We start from the raw sequence: 26,777 nt of genomic DNA, 5'->3' as shown, positions 1-26,777 counted from the left end.
AGGTTGTCACATACTTCTTGGTTTCATCTTTAACCACCCCCCCCCATATGAACACTTTATTTTTTATTTTTTTGAGACAGGGTCTCACTGTCCCCCAGGCTGGTGTGCAGTGGTGTGATCATAGCTCACTGGAGCCTTGATCCCCCTGGCTCAAGCGATCTTCCCACTTTGGCCTCCCGAGTAGCTGGGACTACAGTCCTCCATTACCATGCCTGGCTAATATTTTTTTGATTTTTAGTAGAGATGAGGTCTTGCTTTGTTGCCCAGGCTGTCCTCAAACTCCTGAGCTGAAGTGATCCTCCTGCCTCAGCCTCCCAAAGTGCTGGGATTACAGTTATGAGCCCTGAACACTTTAATAGACTTATCTTTTCAGAGAATTCAAATAATTTAGTAGGTTTGATATCTAGGGATAATGGTTCCCTAAGACATCGTGTAGTGCATGAGATTCCCTTGAAGTTCGCAGAGACTGTGGTTCAGGAGGGACCTGGGGATCAGTTGGTTTGGAAGTTGTCTGCTTTGGGAAGCATGTTGGCCACCTCTACTTCGGAGCAAATGGGGACCAATGGTGGATATTCAGGCCACACCATTCAGTGATTCCAGAGGAGGCGGATCTGGGAGGTGGCCACATTCCCAAGTTCCAGACCACTTCCCAGAGGTAATAGACCAGCTTGCATTGTTTACTCCGGGTGTTCACTTTTAAGTCAGTTGAATGTGTTGTGTTTGGGTTCTAAGTACAACTGAAGGAAAATCCAGTGCATCTCATGAGAATTGTTGGAATAGCCTTCCAGAGTCTGCTGTTTTCTTTAAAAGACCTTTGTGAGGATATGATACACAGATACACATGTAACATGTATATGTGTTGTTTTTGGGGTTTTTTTTTTTTTTTTTTTTTTGAGAGAGAGTCTCGCTCTGTTGCCTAGGCTGGAGTGCAGTGGCACAATCTTGGCTCACTGCAGACTCCGCCTCCTGGGTTCAAGCGATTCTCCTACCTCAGCCTCCTGAGTAGCTGGGACTACAGGCACATGCCTATATGCCTGGCTAATTTATTTTATTTTATTTATTTATTTATATTTTTTTGAGACAGAGTCTCGCTCTGTCGCCCAGGCTGGAGTGCAGTGGCGCCATCTCAGTTCATTGCAACCTCTGCCTCCCGGGTTCAAGCTATTCTCTCCCTCAGCCTCCCACGTAGCTGGGACTACAGGCGCCCGCCACCATGCCCAGCTAATTTTTGTATTTTTAGTACAGATGGGGTTTCACCATGTTCGCCAGGATGGCCTCTATCTCTTGACCTCGCAAATATACCCGCCTCGGCCTCCCAAAGTGCTGGGATTACAGGCGTAAGCCACTGTGCCTGGCCAATTTTTTGTATTTTAGTAGAGACGGGGTTTCACCTTTTGGTCTTGAACCCCTGAGCTCAGGCAATCCGCCCACCTTGGCCTCCCAAAGTGCTAGGATTACAAGCATGAGCCACTATACCTGGCCAGGTTTTTTGTGTTTTTTTTTTTTTTTTTTTGAGACAGTCTCGTTCTTTCAGCCAGGCTGGAGTGTAGTGGCATGATCTCAGCTCACTGCAGTCTCTGCCTCCTGGGTTCAAGCAGTTCTTGTGCTTCAGCCTCCCGAGTACCTGGGATTACAGGTGCATACCACCATACTGGCTAATTTTTGTAATTTTAGTAGAGATGGGGGTTTCACCATGTTGGTCAGGCTGGTCTTGAGCTGCTGACCTCAAGTGATCCACCCACCTCAGCATCCCAAAGTGCTGGGATTACAGGCATGAGCCACTGCACCCAGCTGTAACATGTGTATGTATGTTTTATCATAAACATAGGAACATAGTGGACATAGTTTTGTTTTTGTTTTTGTTTTTTTACTTAGCAGTATATGGAGCATGTTTCCACACTCATAATATTCTACACCACATCCGTGACCTTTCTTTATTAAAGTGTTTAGAAAGTTGTATCAGAATGACTTGAGGGTAGTTGCATTTTGTTTTGTGTCTTTATCTCTTTAATAACTTACAGTCCCTTTAGAACAACTGTGAGTATTCTCCCTCTGTATTTTTATTTTAACCATTACTCAAGACATGACTGTTTACATAGAGCCGGCTCAGATGTGAGAGAGAAACAAGGGGAAGTGTTAGAGTGTTAGTATGAACTTAGCCTTTTCTTATGCATTGTACTGTTCGGCCCTTGTGATAGTACATGTTTAGCATAATGAAGGTCCCTTGCCAGTTTACCAACTAATATAGGGCCAAAAGCAACTTTAAAACTTGCATTTAAACTGTTCTTGCTGTTCTAATTGAATTTAAAATTCTTTTTTTTTTGTTTTGTTTTTTAAGATGTCTCACTCTGTTGCTCAGGCTGGAGTGCAGTGGCATGATCTCGGCTCACTGCAACCTCCGCCTCCGGGGTCAAGCAATTCTCCTGCCTCAGCCTCCCGTGTGGCTGGGATTACAGGCGCCTGCCACCACTCCCGGCTAATTTTTGTGTTTTAGGTAGAGGTGGGGGTTTCACCATGTTGGCCAGGCTGGTCTCGATCTCCTGACCTTGTGATCTGCCCACCTCGGCCTCCCAAAGTGCTGGGATTACAGGCATGAGCCACCGCGCTCAGCCTAAAATTCTGTTTCTTTTAACAGTATTTTCAGAAAGTACATTGACTTGGAAACCTGAGTTTTCAGTTCATAAGTAGCAGGTTAAAGAGAATTGAGACCCTAGACTGGAAAAAGCTCATTATGGGAGTGAAGTGCATCCTTTACTGTGATGTCTTGGCAGTAGGTTATTTCATTATACCAGCAAACAGAATAAGCCATCATGCTTTGCTGGGAGATGCATTTTGCTGAATTTACATGAGTTTATGGGTCTGGTTAGCCAGATCTTTGCAGCCAAAATGAACCAAAGTTTATGTTATTAACCGACCTGGGGCTGGCCCAGGCTGGGGTTGCTAGCTGCAGCTCTGCTGATACTTCCAACTCTTGTAATCCAGCAGGGGCTCCTTCATCCTGTGGCAGCTGCTGTTGTCCCATTTGGGCTTTGGCCTCCAGCAACTTCACTTTCATCCTTGGCCTTGTCTCTGAACTTGTAGAAATAAGAAGTGGCCCTACACTACAGGTTGAGAGTAGATGCAGGAGTTGAAAGGGGAGTGTCTGTCTTGTCTACTCTATTCAGAGTAGCTTTCCCAACTGTCCAGGCCAAATTAGATACCCTTTGGTATACATCACGACACTTGGAACTTTGCCTGATTAGCTCTTACCAGGTGTGGTTATTTAATGTTCTTTATCGCCAGTGTATTTGAATTTCTGTGATAGTGGAGACCTTGTGGCCTTTCTCACTGTCTGTCCCCAACCTCCAGCATAGTCTGTGGTACACAGTAAGTGCTTAATGAGTATTTTTGAATGACTGACTAAAGGGTTAAAGTCAGCCTTCCTTCTTGTTGATGATTGACTTGGACAAATAGAAAATAAATAACGGTTGCTTAAGCCTATTTATTTTGTCTATCCAATCTTCTTCAGTGTTCTGGAGTAGGGTCAGAAAGGGGGAACAGAGTTTTTATTTAACAATTTTTAATTTACTTTTTGAACTGGGTCATGTAGTCCAAAAAAAGGGAAAAATATATAGTTTTCCAGCCCTTTCCTCAGCCTCTCTTTTCCCTCTGTAGAGGGACCAAGGAATATAAGCTTTAGATCCCAAAGAAGATTAGGTGGTCTTCTAATCTAAGGATGGAAGCCTTTATTTATTTATTTATTTATTTATTTTTTGAGACGGAGTCTTGCTCTGTCGCCCAGGCTGGAGTGCAGTGGTGCAGTCTCGGCTCACTGCAAGCTCTGCCTCCGGGGTTCATGCCATTCTCCTGCCTCAGCCTCCCAAGTAGCTGGGACTATAGGCGCCCGCCACCATGCCCGGCTACTTTTTTTGTATTTTTAGTAGAGATGGGGTTTTACCATGTTAGCCAGGATGGTCTTGATCTCCTGACCTTGTGATCTGCCCTCCTCGGCCTCCCAAAGTGCTGGGATTACAGGCTTGAGCCACCGCACCTGGCCTCAGGATGGAAGCCTTTAAATTAAGCTAAATTGGAAATCCAGGCTGTTCCTCAAATGTAAATTAGTAAGACTTCTTTAATTATAATTTTTGTTGTGATGGTGTTTTCGTTTTGTTTGGTTTTTACTTCCTGTCTCTGTCCCTCCCTTTTTAAAATGTGTGCCTTGTTTTTGTCAGGTACCACAAGAGCCAGGCCATCTATCTGGAGTCAAAGGACAACCAGAAACTGAGCTGCGTGATCAGTTCTGTAGGAGCCAATGAGGTGGGAACCACACTCCCTCACCTTTAGGAAAGCAAAGTGTGTACTGCAAAGTGTTGGTAGGACAAACCTGAAATGAAAGTGCTACCAAGGAAGTACAGTGGAGTCATGTCTTTTTTTTTGTTTTTGTTTTTGAGACGGAGTCTCGCTCTGTCGCCCAGGCTGGAGTGCAGTGGCGCAATCTTGGCTCACTGCAAGCTCCACCTGCCGGGTTCACGCCATTCTCCTGCCTCAGCCTCTCCGAGTAGCTGGGACTACAGGCGCCTGCCACCACGCCCGGCTATTTTATTTTTGTATTTTTAGTAGAGACGGGGTTTCACCGTGGTCTCGATCTCCTGACCTTGTGATCCGCCCGCCTTGGCCTCCCAAAGTGCTGGGATTACAAGCGTGAGCCACCGCGCCCGGCCAAGGAGTCATGTCTTCTATGTGGGTTAGATTCTAAAGTCAGGCAGAAATTGCACATTGTCAAAATCATCCTTGAAAAGCCCTTACATTTGCATGACTACAACATATGCAGATTTGTCTGTTCCATGGGGTATTTGTGAACTCCCTGTACAGCCACTGATTTGGGAACCATGGAGCTAGATTCCAGGAAAGAACAAAAAGCAAGTCTTTGTGGTGTCTGTACATTCAACTCCTGCTTCTTTATTTTTATTTTTATTTTTTTTGAGACAGAGTCTCGCTCTATTGCCGTGGCTGGAGTACAGTGGCGCTATCTTGGTTCACTGCAATTTCTACCTCCCAGGTTCAAGTGATTCTCCTGCCTCAGCCTCCTGAGTAGCTGGGATTACAGGCGCCCACCACCACGCCTGGCTAATTTTTGTATTTTTTTTTTTTAAGTAGAGATGGGGTTTCATCGTGTTGGTCAGGCTGGTCTTGAACTCCTGACCCTGTGGTCTACCCAGCTCAGCCTCCCAAAGTGCTGGGATTACAGGCATGAGCCACCACACCTGGCCAACTCCTGCTTCTTTTTAAGGTAACCATTTACTGAGAATGGAGCTTGCCTGTGGAGCATACTCCATCTTGGTTTTGTTTCTCTAGAACTTTCCCACATACCAGTAGATTTTGTTTCTCTAGAACTTTCCCACATACCAGTAGATTTGTTTCTTGCTGTGAGGATTGAATGAGGCACCTGGCCCAGGGTCTAGCACCCAGTAAGTGCTCACTAAGTGAGTGCTGGCCTGCAGTGACCCACACACCACTTGCCTGCCATCTTTCCTAGCTGAGATGTCCTACTGTGCTTCAGAACAAGTTGCCAGGCTTATGCCCTTGGTTTTTGGTCTCCTTGAGACACTCCTCTAGGATGGATGGGGTCTGGTTTTAAAGTCCGCTCAGAGGGTTACACCTGAGGATGATATGACTGGCCTCTGAGTTATCCAAGTGGCCCTTCATGAGGAGTATGTAAGCAATGTGTAACTTACATTGTTAGTTAAAGTTAAAAACTTTAATAGCTGGATTGGCTTGATCTTTTATCAGCCCACAAATGTCTGCAAAGAAATTGATTTCTATGTGTCTGCCCTCTGTAACTTATTCGTGCCATTGCACAGTAAATCTAATGAAACTGGATTATGAAATAACTTAAGCCTCTTCTATTTTTCCAGCTTCCTGAATTGAAAATGCCCTGAAATGTGACTAGTTTGCAAAATGATTGTTTACTTAGAAGTTAGGGAGAGCCTTCTAGATAAATGAATGCCATTCTTCTCTGGGCTGAGGATCTGTGTGAGTCCCCTCAAGCCAAGTCAGAACCAGAACAGGGAAGCTAACAGAGAGACCTGTTCCTCAGCCAAGAGGTGTCACGATTTCATGGTAATCATTTGCACCTGGCTGTCTGGGTTGTTCCACAAGCACATGTGGCCTTCTAGTACCTGACCCTAACTTTAGAACCAGTGCATTATTCTCCTCTATGATACCTCAAGATTTTTCAGAAAAATATAAATGCAAGTTAGATTGTTTTTCATCTCTCTCTGCCAAATATTGTCACGTCTTGACATAATAGAGTGTCAGTGAGATCTGACAAAGAAATGGTGACGCTGAAACATGTCTCCGGGAGGGGAGAAGCTTCAGTGCACTGAAGACATGCAACTCTGGCAATGGGGAAACTTCTCATTTCTTGGAAGTGTTCCAGCTCATTTTTCATATCAAATTCTAGGTGACACTGGAGCTACTTGGCTTTAGCATAGCTTGACTCCAAGCAGGTTTGTTGGGTAGCTCTGAGTGTGTTGATGACTCGCTGACTTAGCTTTTCTTGGGATCAGTTTTTCGTTTAAAATGATTCTGCAAGGTCCCTTGGAGGCTTAGCTTCATGTGAGGTCTTTAACTTTTTAAATTTTTAAGCCAGTGTATTTGACTTTAAGGTCTCTCTACTGCTGAATAATCACATTAAAGAAATTGAGATGAAACTGAGAATAAGCTTTTTTAAAACCTGAAAACTGAGTTCAGGAAGGAGGAGATAAATCTGTAAACTTGTATATTTGGGTGAGATGCAGACCTTTCAAAAAACTGTGCTTTTGGCTCCATTTAATTGCATGTTGCAGAAAAACAGGCAAGAAGAAGCCAGAGACTGCTTTAGTAGAGAAGAGCCGGGGGCTTTGATGTCAGACACCAGAATTCACATCGTGATAAGTGACTCAGCCTTGCTGAGCTTTGGTTTCCTCTTCTTTAAAATGGGGCCAATGATAGTAGTTATTTCATAGGGTTGTCTTGCGGGTGAAAAAGCTCAGCCTGATCAGCATGGTGTCTGGCACACAGAGCTCAGTAACCCTGGCTCAGGGGGTCAGGTGACTGGCAGCAGCTCCCCTTCTCACCCATGGCTTTAGGATGCCCCTTATTGAGTGCACTTGTCAGCCCTGGCAGTCCCCTGTTGCAAGAGTTCATTCTCAATTCAATGGAAGAATGCATCTGCCCTGTAAAATGCAGTGTAATCTGATACTGTCTGTGGGAGAGGGATATGGTGAGGAGGGAAGGACTCTCGGAAGTGCTTCAACCTTCTCATGATCCTAATTGGGCCTTAGCTCATTAGTGGGCATTTTTCTATTGTTGATATTTTTTCCCCATTTTTCTACACAACCATTAGCTTTCATTGCCAGGAAACCAAAGTATTGAAAGGTTATATAATATGGAAGTCCCTTGGGGCAAGGAAAATACTTTCAAATTTGAAAGTTTGTGTTTATGAATAGGTGTCTCTTAAGTGTTGATAATGCAGTAATCAAACCAAATTTAAAAGCATCTTTAAGATCAAGGCAGAAATGGAACCCAAGATGGCTGTGATTTCCATTTTCGTAATCACAGGTGTGAGAGAGATGGCTGAGAAATGAGTTCAAGGCTGATGCCTGTTCCCAGTGGCATGCCTTTAGATGGTCCGAGGTCAGAGGTGCTTATGAAGCCCTCACAAGTTGAGACAGTTTATTCCAGCAAGAGGCTACCAGCTTTCTGCTTGCATCTCACTCGTGCAGATATTTTGATGGTGTGGCAGATTTGCGCTTCTGTATTTAACTTTTCATCTTGTTCCCTTTCCTCTCCCCTGCAGATCTGGGTGAGGAAGACAAGTGACAGCACCAAGATGAGGATATACCTGGGCCAGCTTCAGCGCGGGCTCTTCGTGATCCGCCGGCGCTCAGCTGCTTGACTTTCTACAGTGCTCTTCTCTTGACCCTTTTTCTGGAGTGGGTTTTATTTTTGTTTTTGTTTTCTCCTTAATAGAAAAATGTTAACTTACTGGGAATAGCTACTCAGCCTTGGAAATGGAGAGCACTGTCGTGAATTCTTTAAGGCACTTTTGTGGCCGGACACTTCCAGCTTTGTCAGTCTTTTCTGCCTCAACTTCTTCCAGACATCAGTCACCATGAGACTGTTTTACTTTCAAGCGTATTGGGGGTTTTGATTTACTTTCCTTTTATTTCTTTATTTTTTGCTTATACTTGTTTTTGAAAACCTCCTCTGAGTTTGAAGGGACAGCTATTTTTATTAATTATCTTTAAGTCTCTGTACCATGGAGAAGAGCAGGAAGGGATACCCTCTCCAGTGCATTTTCATGTTTTGAATCTGATTAGTGGATCACGTAGCTACTTTCCCTGTTGAGTCCAATTCACTATTTCCCCAGAAGCTTGGGGCAGAGGTCCTAGCAGAAGGAGATGAATTCTCGTGGCTCTCGGCCTTCTCGGAGAAATAAATGCTTTGTGTAACATCTGGCGCACACCATTCCACTGGCTGAGCGATGGAAAAGCTTGCCTGGAAGACTCTGTGCACTGAAGTAAATGGGGTTGGGGGAGGGGACATTTCATATTTATAATGTGCTGAAGGTACCATATTTTAAATGTTATTTAATGCAGGTGATTTATTCAAACATTTGTTCTAGCTTAAGCTGGAATAAGAAGTGGTCATTTCAGAAGTTTTCATTTGTAATTCCTTCCTCTCCCTTGTTCCCAAGTAGGTAGTAGTAAGTATGTGCCACAGCCTGATTATCTGGGTAATCTCTTATGGGTGGGAGGTGAGATTGATAGTGCAATAATCAGTGATCTATAGACCCTCATGCACAATTCAAGTTTCACTCTTGTGGCTGATGCCATTATTGCACACTGGCCATTCCAAACCTGCGGAGAACTTTGTTGTCAGGCCCTGAGCACTCACAGCTTCATTTGGCCCAGGTTGAAGACCAGGAAAGCTCTGCCGTGGCTGCCTCTGGACTGACACCGTCCCTAATGAGTCCTGATGAAACAGCCTTTCCTGTATCCTTCCCTCACTCCCATGATTGGAGAAATGATTCATTGGGTGATGAGTGTTGGGGTTTTCTATACTCATGTTGCCATCTTGAGATGTTTAAAAAATTTGGGGGTTAGAGCAACTGTTAGCATCTCTATGAGCAATCAGTAGAACTTACACATTCTAGGAAATCTTTCTTTGTAAGTAATTCTTTTGGTCTCAAGTGATTCTCTTCATGTTGTCTCTTGATGTACATACCCCCAAGCAAGTTGGGGGGCTCTGATGACAAGTCACCTTCTCTGAAGTTCTGGCTCTACAGAGACCAAACCTTACTGACTTGTACAAGTAAAGACTTATACAGATAGATTTTTGTTTTAACTTACAATCCGTTTTTTCCTCTTTTTTTTTTTCTGGTGTTGGAGTCTTATTTAGAAAACAGGATAAATGACGCTGTTATCAAAAGTTGCCTGGGGTTCTGTGTTTCTTCTCTGCCCTCCGACCCCCGACTGCTATGATGTTTACTACAGTGAACCCAGCCCATGGTAAACACAGGCTTCACCTGTTCTTGTTTGTTAGCCTTGGCTGTGAGGCAGGACTTCCCTCGCTTGAACTGTTACACATACAATGTGTGTGTCACATCACATATTGTGCAGCTGTTGGTTTTCATGTAGTGCCCTGCGATGGAAATTAGATATATTTCATGTAGTTTTCCATTGAAGGTGGAGTTTTTCCAATGATAATGTTTTTTGTCCTCCTAAACAGTATACCAAAGTTTGTTTTTATTGTTGAGGATTGTATTGATAACCACTGGGGTTCCGCATTGAAGCAGCAACAAGTTGCCTCTTTTTCTGGCCTTCTCTGGTGGGACCTCTGTGCTTTTGTGAAGCAACTATTTATTTGAAGACCAGGGGGTATGGGCACTTTTGCCTTCTCTCCTCTCTGACTTTTGAGGATATTGAGGGCACCCTTAGTCGTAGTCTCGACTCCACTGCCTTCTCGGCGTCCTCACAACTCTTAATTGGGCCTAGTGAAAATGGGGGCAGATGAGAAGTCCATTTTGAGAATCAGCATAGTAAATTACATTTCTAATCCCAGAGGACTTAATATTTTCTTTTGTCACCCCAGAGGTGAAAAATCAGCAGTTGAAGCCTTCTGACAGGCCTCAGTGGTGACCAGGAACAGAAGCAGCCTTCCTGTTAGTAGATGGGGGTACTTCTGTGGTGGGCAGAAGCCTAACTAAAGGGGAAGACAGACTTTGAGGTTTCTAGACGAGAAGGAGGCTAGCTTCTAGCCTGGGTGGCCATTATTCCAAAAGGTCTTTGTCTCTCACTAGACCCCAGGGCACCAGATGAATTTCCAAGTTTAAACTCTTTCCTGCAAGTGATTACTTTGAAAAAGGTTGGTCCAGACCATTCTGATCAAGAACCTGTGTATGTGTTGTGTTAGAGGCATCTGCCTCAAGTCTGTGTACAGTGTTTGCTGCGGGTGTGTTCCAGTATTCATTTTACCTCTGTCTGGGGGTTTTGTGTGTTCCCCTCCCCCCATGCCTTGCCTACCCCCTTTTCCCTGAACCATGTCGTCTTGAATAATTTCCAGATGGATTTCTGTAGCCATACCAAAGCCAGGGTGTTTTAATTCATGTGGATACTAGTATTTATAGATGTCTGACTACCTAACTTAATTTTTGTTTTTGAACTTCTAATTGGGGCCAGTGTAAGATCGATCCCAGAGGCTGATCTGCAAATCAAGCTACATGTATTTGTGTATGAGACCCTGTGTTCAGGACTGGGTGGCTTTTCTAAGAAATAAGGGGTTTAGAATGGGGTTGACTGTATTTTTTAACCTAATTCTGGAGAGAAGATTGTATTTTTTACAGTTTTTTGGGTTTGGCTTCTTCTAACATTTCTTTAGCCTTGAATTTTTACTAAATAAATTTCCTCCTGATTAAATTTTTTTTTCTCATCTGGGAATTTGAAATCTCGGTGCTTACTGTTACACCAGTTTGTCCAAAGAGTTGAAATCACTTTAATGCCAGAACATGGTAAATTTGCAGCCATTTCAAGCAGGTGGTGGTCTTTTTTATAACATCATTAACGGGTACCATTAAATATTCTGCGAGGTGAATGTAAAATATAAAAGGTATAGGGTTTTTTTTTTTTTAAAGAAAACAATAAACTTTCAAAGAGAAAACCAGCGTGAAGTCTGTATTGTATCCATTGACTTGATAAGTGATAGAAATTTATTTTAGGTTTTTGATCCATTGCTTATGGGGAAAGGAAGTTAGGGCAGAGGAAGGGATATTCTAGACATTTAATTCTCAGTGAAGAGTAAGATACAGAATGATGTCAGGCTAGTACTCAGTTTTGTAAAGAGCGATCTAGGGGTGTTGACCCTTAAATGTTTGTGTACTCTCTTCTTGTTGCAGATAAAAGTAATTAAAAATCAAGTGAATAAAATGGATCTTGGGTGGAAGAACAACCATGAAATAAACTTGTGATTGAGGATATTGTTCATTTGGTGCATGATTAAGGAGGATATTGTTCCTGGCTTTTGAGATAGTACCTGCCAATCAACCAAACAGTGATGGTATTTGTACTGCGCCCGGGGTCAGCCAACAAGCCTGCGTGCTGCCACAGTGACCGACCTGTGACCCAGTTATGGCACCCCTTTGGGAAAGACTGCTTTATGCTTTAGATGATGGAGAGGGGTGGTTCCTGTTTTTAAAATGTTTGAATTATAACAGTCAGACAGAAATGTGCACGTTTTAATTATAGAAGTTGTTGAAATCTCTCAAAGTGAATTCATCCATGTAACTATTATAGCATCCAGATCAAGAAATAACATTCCCAGACCCCACAAGCCCCTTAGACTTTCAGCTACTCCTCCTGACTAGTTTTCTCTATTTTAAGTACCTTAACCTTCAAGCTCTTGAGCTGCTTCCTTCCATGGTTGTTCTAGAAGAGACAGGTACCTGGTATAGGCTAGGGATTGACCAGGAATGCAAAGAACTGGCAACAAAGGATATGACTAAATGGGGAGGGGAAAAACAGATTCAGGTCAACCTGCTCACCCTCCCCATTGTTCCCAAGGCAAGTGGGGCTTGCCCTTGATGTCATAGTCTGCCTTTTCCTGAGTACTTTGTATATGCCAGGCACTGTACTAAACCCCTCATGGGAGGCCCTTTCTCACTAATCTTCACAATCTGTGAAAGAGTACTAACTCCCAAATTTAAGGCTGGCTCAGTCTAAGCCTTGACTTAATTCTAGAAACCCAGAGCTCAGCACTGTGCCTCGTACGTAAATACTCTGTAAATGTTAGCAAATGATATTAGGGTATGATGTGCCAAGGCAAACTGGTGAGTAATAGTGCATGTTCTGGGTGCTGGCCCCTTCCCTTGTGTTCCCTCATTTAAGCCTCATAATAAATTAAGGAGAGTACACTGTTGCTCTCACCAGTATTTATTATTTTGGTCACCCATGAAGCAAGCATCTCACCAGTTTTATATTTAATTTAAGAAATATTCAGTTTGTTACATATGTATCCATGTCCATGTTGATTCTGCACCCTTTTCATTATATTCCGGAATGTGATGTTCCCCTTCCTGTGTCCATGAGTTCTCATTGTTCAATTCCCACCTATGAGTGAGAACATGCAGTGTTTGGTTTTTTGTCCTTGCGATAGTTTACTGAGAATGATGTTTCCAGTTTTTAAAGAAGGAAGCGGACTCCTTGAATTAGAGGAGGTGATTCTCCAAGGTCACACAGTACATAACAGTCTGGATTTAAAGTTTCCAAGCCAGGTTTCCCCTAACCACTACACTTTGCAGTCGTTCCCCATCTTAATCTGTTAAAATTACGTTCAACATTTCTGCCTTTCTTCAGGGTTTCCCTGGAGGTTTTTTTTTTTTTTTTTTTTTTTTTTTTTAAATATATAAGCTGCTTTCACCTCCTATACCCACATGCTCCCAGAGCAAAATGCCAGAAGTACAAACACTATTATTTGCCAGGACCCTTTCCCCTGCCTGATAACTGTGGGTTTCTCTCTCGGCAATATAGTTGAGAGTCACCGTGACCAGCCAAGAGCTTGTTTTCTTTTGATCCTGCATGAGTGTAACCATCCTAAAAAGGAATGGAAACAGCTCATTGGTCGTGATGAGAACTGCTTTATCCAATAAGCTACAAGAGAGCCTTTGGGCAAAAACATGTATCGGTATTTTTTCAGATCACTTCCTCCTTCCCTGCCTTATCATCTATGGAGTTGGAGCCATTGAATTGGTTTCTAAAAATGTCGGTGTGGAGTTGGGCCTTCTGCATCTTGATGCTCTGATGTCACTGGACCTTTCCATGGCATGCCCTCCTGTAGAGGCACTTTAATGGAAGAATACCTCAGCTCCATGTCACCTGCCCCGAAACTGCTCAGTTCTAATTGGCGACCCGCTTACCAACCAAACGAGGAGTGTGCAGTCTTTGGGCAGAGGCAGGAGTAGAACCAATTTCTGGCCTCTTTCACTATCATTTGAGAAACTCTAAGCCCCATCCTTGGGAAGGCTAAGCACTTTTCCTGCTTTTAAAAAGCACCAGATGGAATGAACTAGAAACATCATTTCACTCCCTTTGGACATAATATGGTGAGGAATACATTTGCTTTAGGAACTTTTGTGTTTACCAGAATAGATATTTTTGTGAATAACTGATTATTAAGACAAAAAGGTAGATTTAGGAGGATCCCTAGAGGAGAGAGGTAGATAAGAGACAGCATAGGTAGAGGAAATTGGGGCTGTTAATATTATTAGAATCCTCAAAAACATATCTGAAGCAGGTATGATTTAGCAAATGAGGAAACTGAGGTGCAAAGAAATTAAGTTGCCCAAGGTCACACCTAACCAGCTTAACAGTAAAGCCAGATTCAAATCCTGATTCCAAAGCTTTTGTTCTTAGCCATAATGCCACCCTACATCTCAGTAAACACTCAAACACTTATGAAATGCTTAATTCCTTTACTCATTTTTTTCTAATCTGTGTTTACTCGGTTCCCTGAAAGATACAGATCTATAAAATACTCACTTTACTGATACGAGAAGACCAATAACCCAAATCTTAAAGATTCTTTCATATTTTTCAGAAGTCAGAGACTTAGCGGTGTGTTGTGTTTTTCCGTAGGCTGATGCTCAAATCTGTTGGAATCACCTCTCTCTGCCAGTGGTGTGGACAGGCAGGGGGTACAGTGTGGCATTCCCAGAGCCAGTCAGGAAAACAATGCCCCAAGTCCTGGGAGTCAGCAACACCGGTACGGAACAAGCAGATACTGAACGCAGGAGTACAGTACAGGTTAGCAAGCCCCTGCAGGTAACCAGGAATCCCCTTTATTTCACCACCGATTATTTTCATAAGTGTTTGAGTGTTTACTGAGAGGTAGGGTGGCATTATGGCTAAGAACAAAAGCTTTGGAATCAGGATTTGAATCTGGCTTTACTGTTAAGCTGGTTAGGTGTGACCTTGGGCAACTTAATTTCTTTGAACCTCAGTTTCCTCATTTGCTAAATCATACCTGCTTCAGATATGTTTTTGAGGATTCTAATAATATTAACAGCCCCAATTTCCTTCTGGTAGGAATAAAATTTTAAAAAATGTTTAAAACATAGCACCTACTGTGCTAAGTATTTTGTTAACCCGCTGAATCCTTGTAACAACCCTATGAGGTAGCTACAATTATAGTCCTCGTTTTGTAATTGAGGAAATTGGGAAACAGAGAGGTTAAGTAACTTGCTCAAGGTCACACAGCCAGTAAATGGCAAGCCAGGATTCTGAGCCCAAGCAGTCTCTCCAGAGTCCCTGCCTTCATTCACCATGCTGTACTGTGAGGAGTACATAACACAAGGTTGGACATGGTTACTGCTAGTCTGTGGAGACTGTCCCTACTATTGCAGATGCTGTGGCCATTTGTATATGTCTGTCTTTGGATGCTAGTCTGACTACCAGATCCTAAGTGATCAGAACCATTTCAGGAAAGCTACTTCAGCTAACAGCAGACTATGAAGGTAAAGCTGCTGGCTTTAGAGACCATGCTCAGCATCACCTCCTACAAATGGGTGGGGACTGCCCCAGGTGCAGGGGTGAGAAGGACTCGGAGGCCCAAGTTCCAGTATAGCAAGAAACAGTGGCCCAATCCATTTTTTCTGCTGTGAGCAAGGGAGTCCATTTAGTGCTCCTGATTTAGTTTGAGCCCTTCATTTGAAGATGAAACAGCTGCAGCCCAGAGATGTTAAATGACTTTCCTGTGGTCTTAGGGCTATAGTCAGTACTACAGCTGGAATATGGTTGGGACAATCATTTGAGGACCTCTTTATGCCGGGCTGGGTGCTGGAAAGCATAGTGGACAGCTCCTGGGATGTGAGACTTTCAGGACTAAAACCAGGAAGTCCCAGGCACACTGGGACTTTATTATTGGAATAAAGTGTTTCCACCACAGAACGGGTCCCTGGAGACCTTCACTCTTACTCCAAACAAGACAGGGAACTTTGCTATGATCATCTTTTGGTCACCTGCAGCCAATTGTTTGGAGTGTTTCTTCATCTACTTGAAATAGTAAATAATCGTAAGCTTGAGGAACACATTCGTCATTGCATTCAATTGAAAAACCATTTATTGAATTTTACTGCATGTTAGGTAGTGTTCTAGGCTCTTTTGGGGGATTCAGAGAAAGCTAGGCAGGCCTTGAGCAGTGTCTATGACCAGGAATGGGAATTCCATACAGAGGAAATGGCTTGAGCAAAAAGACAAGTGGATATGAGGCATGTTTAAAGTCAAATAGTAGCGTGTGTTTACCATATATCACAAGCCTTGAACTTTTTTCTTTTTCTTTTTTTTTTTTTTTGAGACAGAGTCTCGCTCTGTTGCCCAGGCTGGAGTGCAGTGGCACAATCTTGGCTGACTGCAACCTCCGCCTCTCCCAGGTTCAAGCGATTCTCCTGCCTCAGCCTCCTGAGTAGCTGGGATTACAGGTGCCTGCCACCACACCCGGCTAATGTTTGTATTTTTAGTAGAGACGGGGTTTCACTGTGTTGGACAGGCTGGTCTTGAACTCCTGACCTCATGATCCACCCGCCTCGGTCTCCCAAAGTGCTGAGATTACACGTGTGAGCCACCGCACCTGGCCACAAGCCTTGAACTTTAAAACCAGTTTGCTCCCTATTTGGTTATCTTTTTGCCTTTTCCCATCGAGGACTTGCCTTCCTTTCCTTTCTGCCTCTCTCCTTTCTTCTCCCCACTGTGCCCGCCCTGCTTGCTCTTCTTCCCCTTTCTGTCGCCAGTGTGGTGGCTCGTGGCTGACCTGCAGTGACGCTTTCCAATTTCACACTTACATGCTCCTGAAAGTATTCATAAACTAACTCATATGTAAAACCAATAAAGGGCAACAGCACACATTCCTGTTAGACAGTAATTTTACCTGACTCCCTTTCTCCTACTTTGATCAGTCCTCTTCTCTCAAACATGGTCCTTTGACCTTCCCAGAAGTGAAAGCTTATGGGAATTCAAGCTTGGTGGAGCCCTGCAGGCATATTAGGAAGGAATAAGGGCTCAAATTTATTGAGCACTTAGGATGTGTTTGGGTGAGGGCTAAGTACTTTTTATACATTATTGTATTTAATATACCAAACTGCCCTGTGATGTGTGTCTTCATGATTCCTGTTTTACAGATGATGAAAGTGAGGCTTGAGAAGGGAAGTGTTCACCTCTGCACCATGTTCACAGGTTTCCTTTCCCCTTTGGCTTCCTTCATCCTAACGTAGATGGCCAAAGCATAAAGGACCCTTAGTTGTCATCTTAGCCAACCCCTTCCATTTTTCCCTTCTGGAAACAGACGCCAAGAAGGGAAGGAACTTGCCTGAGATCACACAGCTAATTAAGGGTAGAGCAGAAGCTAGAACTCAGTTCTTGCAACTCTCAATTCAACAATCTAAGTGGAGAAAAGAAATCCAGTTGTGAGACTCAGAGGCAGGGGCTTGAGACAGGTTTGAATTTGGATTGAACTCTGCTGCTTACAAGCTGTGTGAACTTAGGCAAATCACATAACCTCTCAGGGCTCCAGTTTCCTCATCTAGAAAGTGGGACTAATAATAGTAAGGTTTATTGTCAAGATTAAATGAAGTCGTGCAAGCAAAACAATACAGTAACTATTGTGCTTCAAACAAACTCTGTAGGTCACTTGAGTGCTTTAGAAAATATAACCTGGCCAGGTGTGGTGGCTCACACCTATAACCCCAGCACTTTGAGAGGCTGAGGTGGGAGGATCACTTGAGCCCAGGAGTTTGAGACCAGGCTGGGCAACATGATGAAATGCTGTATCTACGAAAATTATCCAGGCGTGGTGGTGTGTGCCTGTAGTCCTAGCCACTCAGGGCCTGGGGTGGGAGGATTGCTTGATCCTGGGAGGTCGAGGCTGCAGTGAGCCATGATCGCACCACTGCACTCCAGTTTGGGAAACACAGTGAGACCCCATCCCAAAAACCAAACAAACAAAATGTAGCGCACACCATGCCCGTGCCGGGTGGGCATGGTTATCGCAGGGATTGCCTACCCCAACTCCTGCCCCACCTGCTCAGGCAGGTCCCATTGTTCCTCAAGGATAAGCCCATCGTGAACTTCCAAGGGTACGCCATCCAGGGAAGGCCAACAGAAGCCACTAGTCAAGTGGCTTGACTAGTTCAAGACAAGCAGATTTCCAGCCATGTGTTTTCATCTTGTTAACCTTCTCACTAGAGAAGAGTTTGAATTGCTGCTTCTCTGGGTGTGTGGAGATACCCACTGGATTGTGAGCCAGGGAGGACAGGGACTGGGTCTTTTTGTTTTTGCTCCAAATCTCCCAACACAAGTACATTGTAGGTGCCCATTGAGTGCTTGCTGAATGAAGGAATGGTTAGCTACTGCCTCCTACTTCTCATTGCAGGATATCAATATCTTTCTAAAATCATAGTAATATGAAGGCTATCCAGAAAGTCAAAAGGTTCCACAGAGTTGGCCACAAAACAGAGTAGCCCCCTGCCCTCTGCTTTATTTCCCCCTCCCAGAGATTATTTTATCTCTCTTGGCTGATTATCTCTTTTAGCTGATTATTTTGGTATCTAGTGTGTGTTTCTAAATAGTCTGCTTATTATTAAAGCTAGATTATTTCAGTTGCAGGCATTATCTACTAAATTCCCACTGTGGGGTCATCCTTTGCTCTCCCAATATAGTTATTTCAGGATTTTCATTAGGTCAGTATTCAACATTTATGTTATTATGACTATGTAAATGCTAGTCACAGCTGAGCTGTGTTGTACACTATGATTGCTTTATCTTTCCTTGACAGCTTTTCCCCCCAGGAGTTAGTAACTGTCCTTTTTTTTCTTTTTGTTTGCTTAGTTTTCTAGGTACTTATTACTAATTCAACCTTAAACTCTTCACCAAGTGCCCAGATTCTCCCCCTAAGGCATTCTGATGCACCAGGTATTCCATCAATTTTGTTACCTTGAAAAAGCTTCCTCCTTGAGGACCCCAACTTGCTCCGCACTGGACTGGTTCCTCCTGGCATGGCACACAGCTGTCACTCTGGAGTTCCTGCACCACCATGCTGGAGCTCCCCTATCCCTTCTTCGGGTTTGAATCTTTCATCTTTTGTTTGTCTTCCTGTTTCTCTACTTTACTCCCCCATTTTGTTAAAGCACATTTCCAGCCACTTTCCAAGCAGGATTGAAAAGACTTTCATTCTGTTCTTCTAAGTACTTGGCACTTAAAGTATATTTTAACCACCCCATCCTTTCCTTCATTTTCATTTCATTTCCTCGTGCTGTTCATTCATTATTGTTGGCATTCTCCACTGTCAGTCTTAAGATGCAGATGTTTGCATGTCTGTGTTTAATCTACTTTCCATCCACTAAAATTTGGTTGTTTCTCCTGCAATGCGCTTTATTTTGGTGGGTTTAATTCTAGTCTGGACATTTTTCTTCAAGATTTTGAAGACATTGTTTTACTGCTTTTAGCTTCCAATGTTGCCCTTGAGAAGTCGGAATTATTCTGATTATTGATTCTTCTAGATGACTTCTTAACATCTCTGGAAGCTCATAGCATTCTTAGTGTTTTGAAGTTTCATGATGATGGGCCTTGGTGTGGGCCCACTATGTTATGCAGTTAGGAGGTCTTTCTTTCTTTTTATCATCTGGGGAGAATCAGTGCTTATGAGGGTTTTTCAATTCTGAAAATGTATGCCCTTATATTCTGGGGGAGAAAGATATATATATAATGTGATAGCCAGCCTCCAAATGGCTTCCAGTGATCTTGTGTCTGGTAGTCACACCCTTGTGCAGTTTACCCTTATATTGGACCAGGGTTGACCTCTGTGACCAGTAGCCTACAGCATAAATGATAGTATGTCACTTCTGAGATTGGGGTATGAAAGATAGTGCAGTCTTGGATCACTTGCTTTGGGAAATGCCAGTGACCATGTTGACCAGCCTTATGGGAGGCCCGTGTGGCAAGAAACTGAGGACTTCTGCCAATATCCAGCTGGTAACTGAGGCTTCTTGAAGCCCTGTAAGTGAGTCACTTTGAAAGTGGATTCTCTAGCCCCAGTCAAGCCTTCAGATGAAACTGCAGCCCTTGCCAACAACGTGACTACAACTTCACAGGAGACCCTGAGCCAGAACTATCCTATTAGGCTGCTCCCAGATTCCTGACCCTCAGAAATTGGGTAAGATAAAAAAAATTGTTATTATAAGCTGCTGAGTAATTGGGCCAATTTGCTATGCAGCACTGGATAACTAATGTAATGGATAATTACATTTTCTCTGTTCTTGCATGCAGAAATTTCTGTTACTTGGATTTTATACTTCCTATAACAGTCTTCATATTTTCTTTTTATCTCTTCCATCTCTTGGTCTTTTTACTCTACATTCTGGGAGATTTTCTAAATTTTATTTTCTAACCCTTCTGCTGAGTTTTACCTTTGTTCTTGCATTTACAATTTTTCTCTAAGAGCTATTTTTGTTACCTGATTTTTATCCCCTCCTTCTTTTTAAACAATAGTATCCTATTCTAGAGTTCTTTAATCCAGAGACTCTTTATTTTACTCTCTCTACAGAAGAAACCTCCAGTATTTTGCCGGGTTAGGATCCTGGCAATTTTGCTGTGTGAAGTAGGGAATTAGGGACCTGAGAGCCTTGTAAACTGAACTTCAACCAGCCCCTTTGCTTCCCCTTCCATGTCTAGAGGTCCCTGGTGCTGCTAATCTATGATTCTCAGTTTTCTCCACTGTCCGCTTAAGATGAAGCTGTGTTTTTTAAATTTACATTCGGCTTCTACAATTTTTTTCTCTCTAATTTCTTTATTCTAGTGGGTTTAATTCTAAACAAACAACACCTTTTTTGTGGGATTTCATGGAAAAGGGGAAAACAGATATGTATATTTAACCAACACTTTTTTTTTTTTTTTTTTTTTGAGGTGAAGTTTCACTCTTTGTTGCCCAGGCTGGAGTGCAATGGTGCGATCTCGGCTCACTGCAACCTCTGCCTCCCAGGTTCAAGCGATTCTCCTGCCTCAGCCTCCCAAGTAGCTGGGATTACAGGTACCTACCACCACACCTGGCTAATTTTTATATTTTTAGTAGAGACGGGGTTTCACCATGTTGGCCAGGCTGGTCTTGGATTCCTGACCTCAAGTGATCTGCCCACCTCAGCCTCTTAAAATGCTGGGATTACAGGCATGAGCCACCATGCCTGGCTTAACCCACACTTTTTACCTCAGCTCTTCATGCCACACCTGCTCCCACCTCTCTTTGGGACTTTCTGTGATTCATTGACTATCTCATAGTCACTGTGGTTCTGAGGTCATGGTCCTGAATAACTACAGTGGGAACATTAGTAGGTCATTTCCAAATAATCAGGACATCCTTACTTATTGCAAAGCTGCTGACTTGTGCCTGAAGTTACGTCAATGGCCTTTAGCTGCAGACTTTGATATCAGAGCTGAGTGTCAAGATTTAAGAAAAGGAATTTACATACATGCACCTTGAAGGTCTGAATGTGTGTATATAACACAATGCCTGTGGGTTTATATGCATATCTCAAAAATAAGCCTCTTGCCAAACAAAACCCAGCTTTGGACTGTGGGTGAATTGAGAAGCATGAAAAATGTGTAGCCTGAAGTATATTTAAATATTCATGACGTCTTCAAAGCAAAGCTGTTGGGAAGACTAAGCCACCTGGAACACAGCTGTGATAGCACAGTGAGGCCTTCTGAAAAATCACAGTCTCGTGCAGTGCTGGGAAGAATATTCAGAGGTGACCGAGTCAGACCCCCTGCTGCTACTGTAATAAAAGCTATTTTGGATTTGCCATGTCCATTAGTGAGATTAGATTAATATTTAGAAAGTGTCTTCCTGTCTTAAAGATAATTGTATTTTGAATTATACAACTTATGTGGGGCAACAAATTTCATTTGTTTACTGCTTATCCTTCATGCGATATGGTTTTTAAGGATGGCAATTATGTGGCACACTTGCCACTACTCTTCCCTCTTGTACCCATGGCAGACATTAGTAATTAATCATGGCCCTCATTTCCTCTAGGCTCAGATGTGAGATCTCAGAATCCTTTTCCATGCATGTTCCTTTAAGCCACTGAGAATTGACTGGGAATTGGGGAGCACACCAGATGAAACACACACCATTTCTGGTTGGGTCTTTTATCCCCAGCCTCAGCTGAACAGGCTTCAGTTCACATCGTTTTAGCCAAAACTGATTTATGCATGGTCTTTTCAGAACAGATTAGGGTAGAATTTTGTTTTTTGTTTTTTTTTTGTGACGAAAATAACCTTAGTAATTTTGTTTTTGTTTTGGTAACTCAGGACAACTCACACCCCCTGGTTGTCGTGATTTTTTATTTAAATGCTGAGCTTAAGCGCTTGTGCAGTTGGTTTCTTGAAGTGAACAGCACACTTTACGTTTATTCTATTGCATGTCATTGTCTTTTTATTCTAAGCAAGGGGTCAGCAAATTATGGCCCACAGGCCAAATCTAGCTCACCATCTGTTTTTGTAAATAAAGTTTTATTGGAACACAGCCACTTCCCTTACTTTGTGCATTATTTATGTCTGCTTTTGCACTACAAGGGCAGAGCTGAGTAGTTGCAACAGAGATTGGCCCACAAAACTGAAAATATTTACTATCTGACCCTTTACAGAATGTTTCCTAATGTGGTTCTAAGTTATCACTTAAGCCTCTTTTGGTCCTCAACTTTACCCGATATTTTCTCCATGTACATTAAACATTTACTAACCCACTTAATTATACTTCTTTCCAGTCTGCCTTTCTCCGTTTTGTTCACTGATTCTCCCAAACAATGTTAAATACCCCGTTGCCATTCAGATATACTAGTAATAACACTCCTATTTGTTGAGCACTTATGGTCCAGGCAGTACTAAGCACCCTACATAAATTAAGTGAGCAAAAATGTAAGTGAATTCCTTGGCATAATGCCTGGCATATGGTAAATACTCGATTATTATCTTTACTTTTTACAGCAGCTCTAGGAAAGGGTAGGTATTACTAAATAGTTTAAGTAACTTACCCAGAGTAGCTGAGCTGCTAAGTGATAGAACTACATTCCAACTCAATTTGGACTGGTTGTAAAGACTTGTGACCTTTCTGTTAAACCTTATTGTCTTTTTCTGCCATATTTTCCAGGCTTACCAGTCTAGTAATCTGTCAAATAATTATAATAATGATTACATAAATATGTAATTATATAAGTGTACAATATATGTAGTTGTGTTAGGGATGGCAAATATCCAAGTTACTGGTGGTGAATCCGTAGGGATCTGCAGCAACCTCAATTCTTGCCTCCTCAGAAGAAAGAATTCGACTGACGGGCATAAGGCAGAAAAAGAGTCTGAGGCAAATTTCAGAGCAGGAGTGAAAGTTTATTAAAAAAAACTCTAGAGTAGGAAAGAAAGGAAAGTACACTTGGAAGACACCCAAGCAGGCACTTTGGAGGTCAAGTGCCTGTTTAACCTGGATCCTAGGACTTTATAGGCTGGCCTACTTCCAGCACCTCTCACCCCTTTCCTTTCATTCTTCCCACATGCACGATGCCCTCCTTGCACTTGGGAGGTGAGCATTCGCAGTGTGTTTAAGCAGTTGTATGCATGCTCACCTGAGGCTTTCTTCCCTTTTCCTGTGAAATGCCCCTGGAAGGTCATATTTCACCATTTTGCCTCTTAATGCAAGTGCTCGAGCCCACTTGCTTAATCCTGAAAGCTGCTGATTACAAATTTCAGGTGTTTTTATCTATTGGGAATCTCTGGTGCCGGTTGTGACCAATTATCATTTTCATGTGACAACTGCTGGACAATCAGGAAACTGCCAAGCCATCACCTGATGGTCGTCTGACATTCCTGGTGGGTGCGGGGAGCCCTCTCTTGCCCTGCTCATACCTGCCCAGCTACCTATTATAACAGTTGTATATATGTGTGGTACAGTGCATTATCTCAGATCTTCCTTTAAAGATGGCTAGGTTAGATATTGTTCCTGTTTTATAGATGAAGAAACTGAGGCTGAGAGAATGTCATACAGTTAATAAGATGTTTGCTGGTATAATTCAAAGTTTGTATGATTTAAAATACTTTAGACCACACTGCTATGATAAAGAACCATGATATGTGGCTGAACTGACATTCATTCAGCAGTTTTTACAGTATACATTTATAGAGTACCTACCCTGTACCAAGTCCTGTGCTCAATCCATGCTGTATTTTTTTCTGTAGTAATCCCCCCCTTATCTGCAGTTTTGCCTTCTGCGGTTTCAGTTATCCACTATTAGCCATGGTCCAAAAATATTACGTGGAAAATTTCAGAAATAAACCATTCATAAGTTTTAAATTGTGCACTGTGCTGAGTAGCGTGATGAAGTCTTGAGTTGTCCTGTGCGTTCCAGCCCAGGAAGTGAATCATCTCTTTGTCCAGCGTCTCCACACTGTAGACACTACCCATCCATTAATAATTTAGGAGCTACCTTGGTTATCAGATTGACTGTCGAGGTATCGCAGTGGTGGTGTTCATTATTTTACTTTTAATAATGACCTCAAAATGCAAGAGTAGTAATGCTGGCATATTGTTATAATTGTTTTATTTTATTATTGTTAATTTCTTACTGTGCCTATTTAAACTATAATATGTATATATGAAAAAACATAGTACATACAGGGTTTGGCACCATACAAAGTTTCAGGCGTCCACTGGGGGTCTTGGAATATATCCTCCTTGGATAAGGGGGGCTACTGTATGGTGAATTCGTTTCCTAAGTGCTCACAAACTGTCTAATTATCTAATGTTTGTTTTTTCATTTAGTGTATTTGGTAACAGATGTTTTGGGTTATATTATCAACCCTTCTAATGAATTTCAAATCCTACCTGTTTTGCACCTCAATTTCCCCACCTGTGAAGTGGGAAAGCTAATACCTGTTTTCACATCTTCTAATTCTCTATGTTTAGGAAACCTTGAACAAGAGGGTTTACATTAAACAGAGGTAGCACAGTGGCAATCTGTGGGTGGGATCCAACCCAGAGATTTTTGGGCTTACGCAGTGAATTTTAAGAAATTGAATTAATTTAAAAAGCTTAAAATGGAGAAATTTTTGAACTTTTCTTGAGTAATTAGATAAACTTGCAAGACTGGGCTTGTCCCACATGGACACAATGGACTAGAGGAAGCTTCTTTCTTTAGACAGAGCACACTCCTGTTACCCATCCCCATCATGCCTATTGTCTTCCCCACATTGAAGCCATGTCACTTACTGTTTTAAATGTCCCATTGTAGTCATTTGCTCTACTATCTGGTCTTTGTAGACATTTGAATTTGAGCATTCAATCAGGAGAGATTTCAGCTGGGCATAAGAAAGAACCTCATCAACAAGATAAAATAAATGTGCTTTACAACCATTTGAACTGAATGGATAGAAAAACCTTAATTCCTTGATTCTATGTAATTTTTTTTTTTTTTTTTCAGACAGAGTCTCGCTGTGTCACCCAGGCTGGCATGCAGTGGTGTGAGCTCAGCCCAATGCAACATCTGCCTCCAGGATTCAAGTGATTCTCATGCCTCAGCCTCCTGAGTAGCTGGGACTACAGGCGCATGCCACACACCACCTTCGGCTAATTTTTTTTTTTTTTTTGAGACGGAGTCTCGCTCTGTTGCCCAGGCTGGAGTGCAGTGGTGCGATCTCGGCTCACTGCAAGCTCCGCCTCCTGGGTTCATGCCATTCTCCCACCTCAGCCTCCCGAGTAGCTGGGACTACAGGCGCCCGCCACCACGCCCAGCTAATTTTTTTGTATTTTTAGTGGAGACGAGGTTTCGCCATGTTGGCCAGGCTGGTCCTGAACTTCCGATCTCATGTGATCCACCCGCCTCAGCCTCCCAAAGTGCTGGGATTACAGGCCTGAGCCACCGTGCCCAGCTGATTTTATGTATTTTAAAGGAACTTAACTTTAAATCAGAATAGGACATTTTAAATGAAAAGAAATGAAAGAAAAGCTCTTTTTAACATGCACATACATCAGTATAGACTGTGATGCCCACCTGCTTATTGAGGGCAAAATGTTAACTCTATTAGGCTATTAAGGAATTACATACAAATTCTGGCTGGTCTCACCGAGAAGCCCCTGGGTACTGGACAATGCACCACCATCACCAGTTCTTTTCCGAGTTTGCCCTCCTGCAGGAGAAATACTTTACTTGGTATACTCTCTTAAAGTCCAACTAACTCCGGACTCTTATTTTTAAAACAATTGTCTCTCTTATAAAGGGGACTAGAGGCTGGGCGTGGTGGCTCACGCCTGTAATCGCAGCACTTTGGGAGGCCGAGGCCAGCGGATCACGAGGTCAGGAGAACGAGACCATCCTGGCTAACATGGTGAAACCCCGTTTCTACTAAAAAATACAAAAACAAAATTAGCCGGGCGTGGTGGCCGGCGCCTGTAGCCCCAGCTACTCGGGAGGCTGAGGCAGGAGAATGGCAGGAACCCGGGAGGCGGAGCTTGCAGTGAGCCGAGATCGCGCCACTGCACTCCAGCCTGGGCGACAGAGCGAGACTCCGTCTCAGAAAAAAAGGGGTGTGAGTTGGCGGGGGGACTAGAAAAGAATGGATAATTCTGCCAAAATGTCAATTCTTCTGGACATTTTATTTCCTTTATGCCCTTTTTTGGTTTATTGACTGCCTATTTTCAAGGACTGGTAGTGCAGGGGTTTATTTCCTCTTCCTGAAAGCTACAATGCATTTGCTCTTTGCTTTCTACACTGCTATTATTAACAATGCCTGACCATCGTGAGTGGTCAGTAATGCTCAAAGAACGCATGCTGCTTTCCTATGGTAATGGTTACAGTTGCTTATCTCAGTCACAAAGAGCATGGTCCTGATGGGAAAGGAGTAGAGTGTCTGATCCCTTTCTAGAAAGTGTGTTTTGTTTGGGTTTTCTGAAGTAGGTTGCATCTACTTCCCTGACAGTTTCCCAAAACTGTCAGCTTTGTTTATAAGTAGGATGAGTGAAATAAGAGAATCAGGTCTGGCATCCCCCCCTACTCTCAAGACACACACACACACACACACACACACACACACACACACACTGCAATTTGAAGTGTACTTCCCACAAAACACACAGCTCATGTTAGGCACCAGTCATTCCTTGAGTCTAGGACCTTGCCCAGGCTTTACATTTCACAACCGTCCTTTGGCAGCAGTTAGATCTTGTGGGGCCAA

General features: G+C 42.9%; 1 protein-coding gene across 2 annotated transcripts in view; it reads left to right on the top strand.

The window, feature by feature from the left end:
• The window catches only part of SUDS3 (SDS3 homolog, SIN3A corepressor complex component), a 44,003-nt gene extending 32,053 nt beyond the window's left edge, over positions 1-11,950 (top strand). The window contains exons 11-13 of one of the 2 annotated variants that reach the window (XM_058425234.1): positions 4,212-4,296; positions 7,820-7,955; positions 11,417-11,950. In XM_058425234.1, coding sequence (XP_058281217.1) covers positions 4,212-4,296; positions 7,820-7,918 — 184 coding nt within the window. In that variant the 3' untranslated portion in view covers positions 7,919-7,955; positions 11,417-11,950. Of the gene's footprint in view, positions 1-4,211; positions 4,297-7,819; positions 10,941-11,416 lie in introns of those variants that run through there. The other variant, XM_058425233.1, reaches the window with a different exon arrangement.
• Positions 11,951-26,777: the final 14,827 nt, after the last annotated feature.

Source organism: Hylobates moloch, unplaced genomic scaffold (genome assembly GCF_009828535.3).
Source record: "Hylobates moloch isolate HMO894 unplaced genomic scaffold, HMol_V3 SCAFFOLD_12, whole genome shotgun sequence".
In the NCBI taxonomy this organism is placed as follows: domain Eukaryota; kingdom Metazoa; phylum Chordata; class Mammalia; order Primates; family Hylobatidae; genus Hylobates; species Hylobates moloch.
This window is presented reverse-complemented; position numbering and strand designations above follow the sequence as displayed.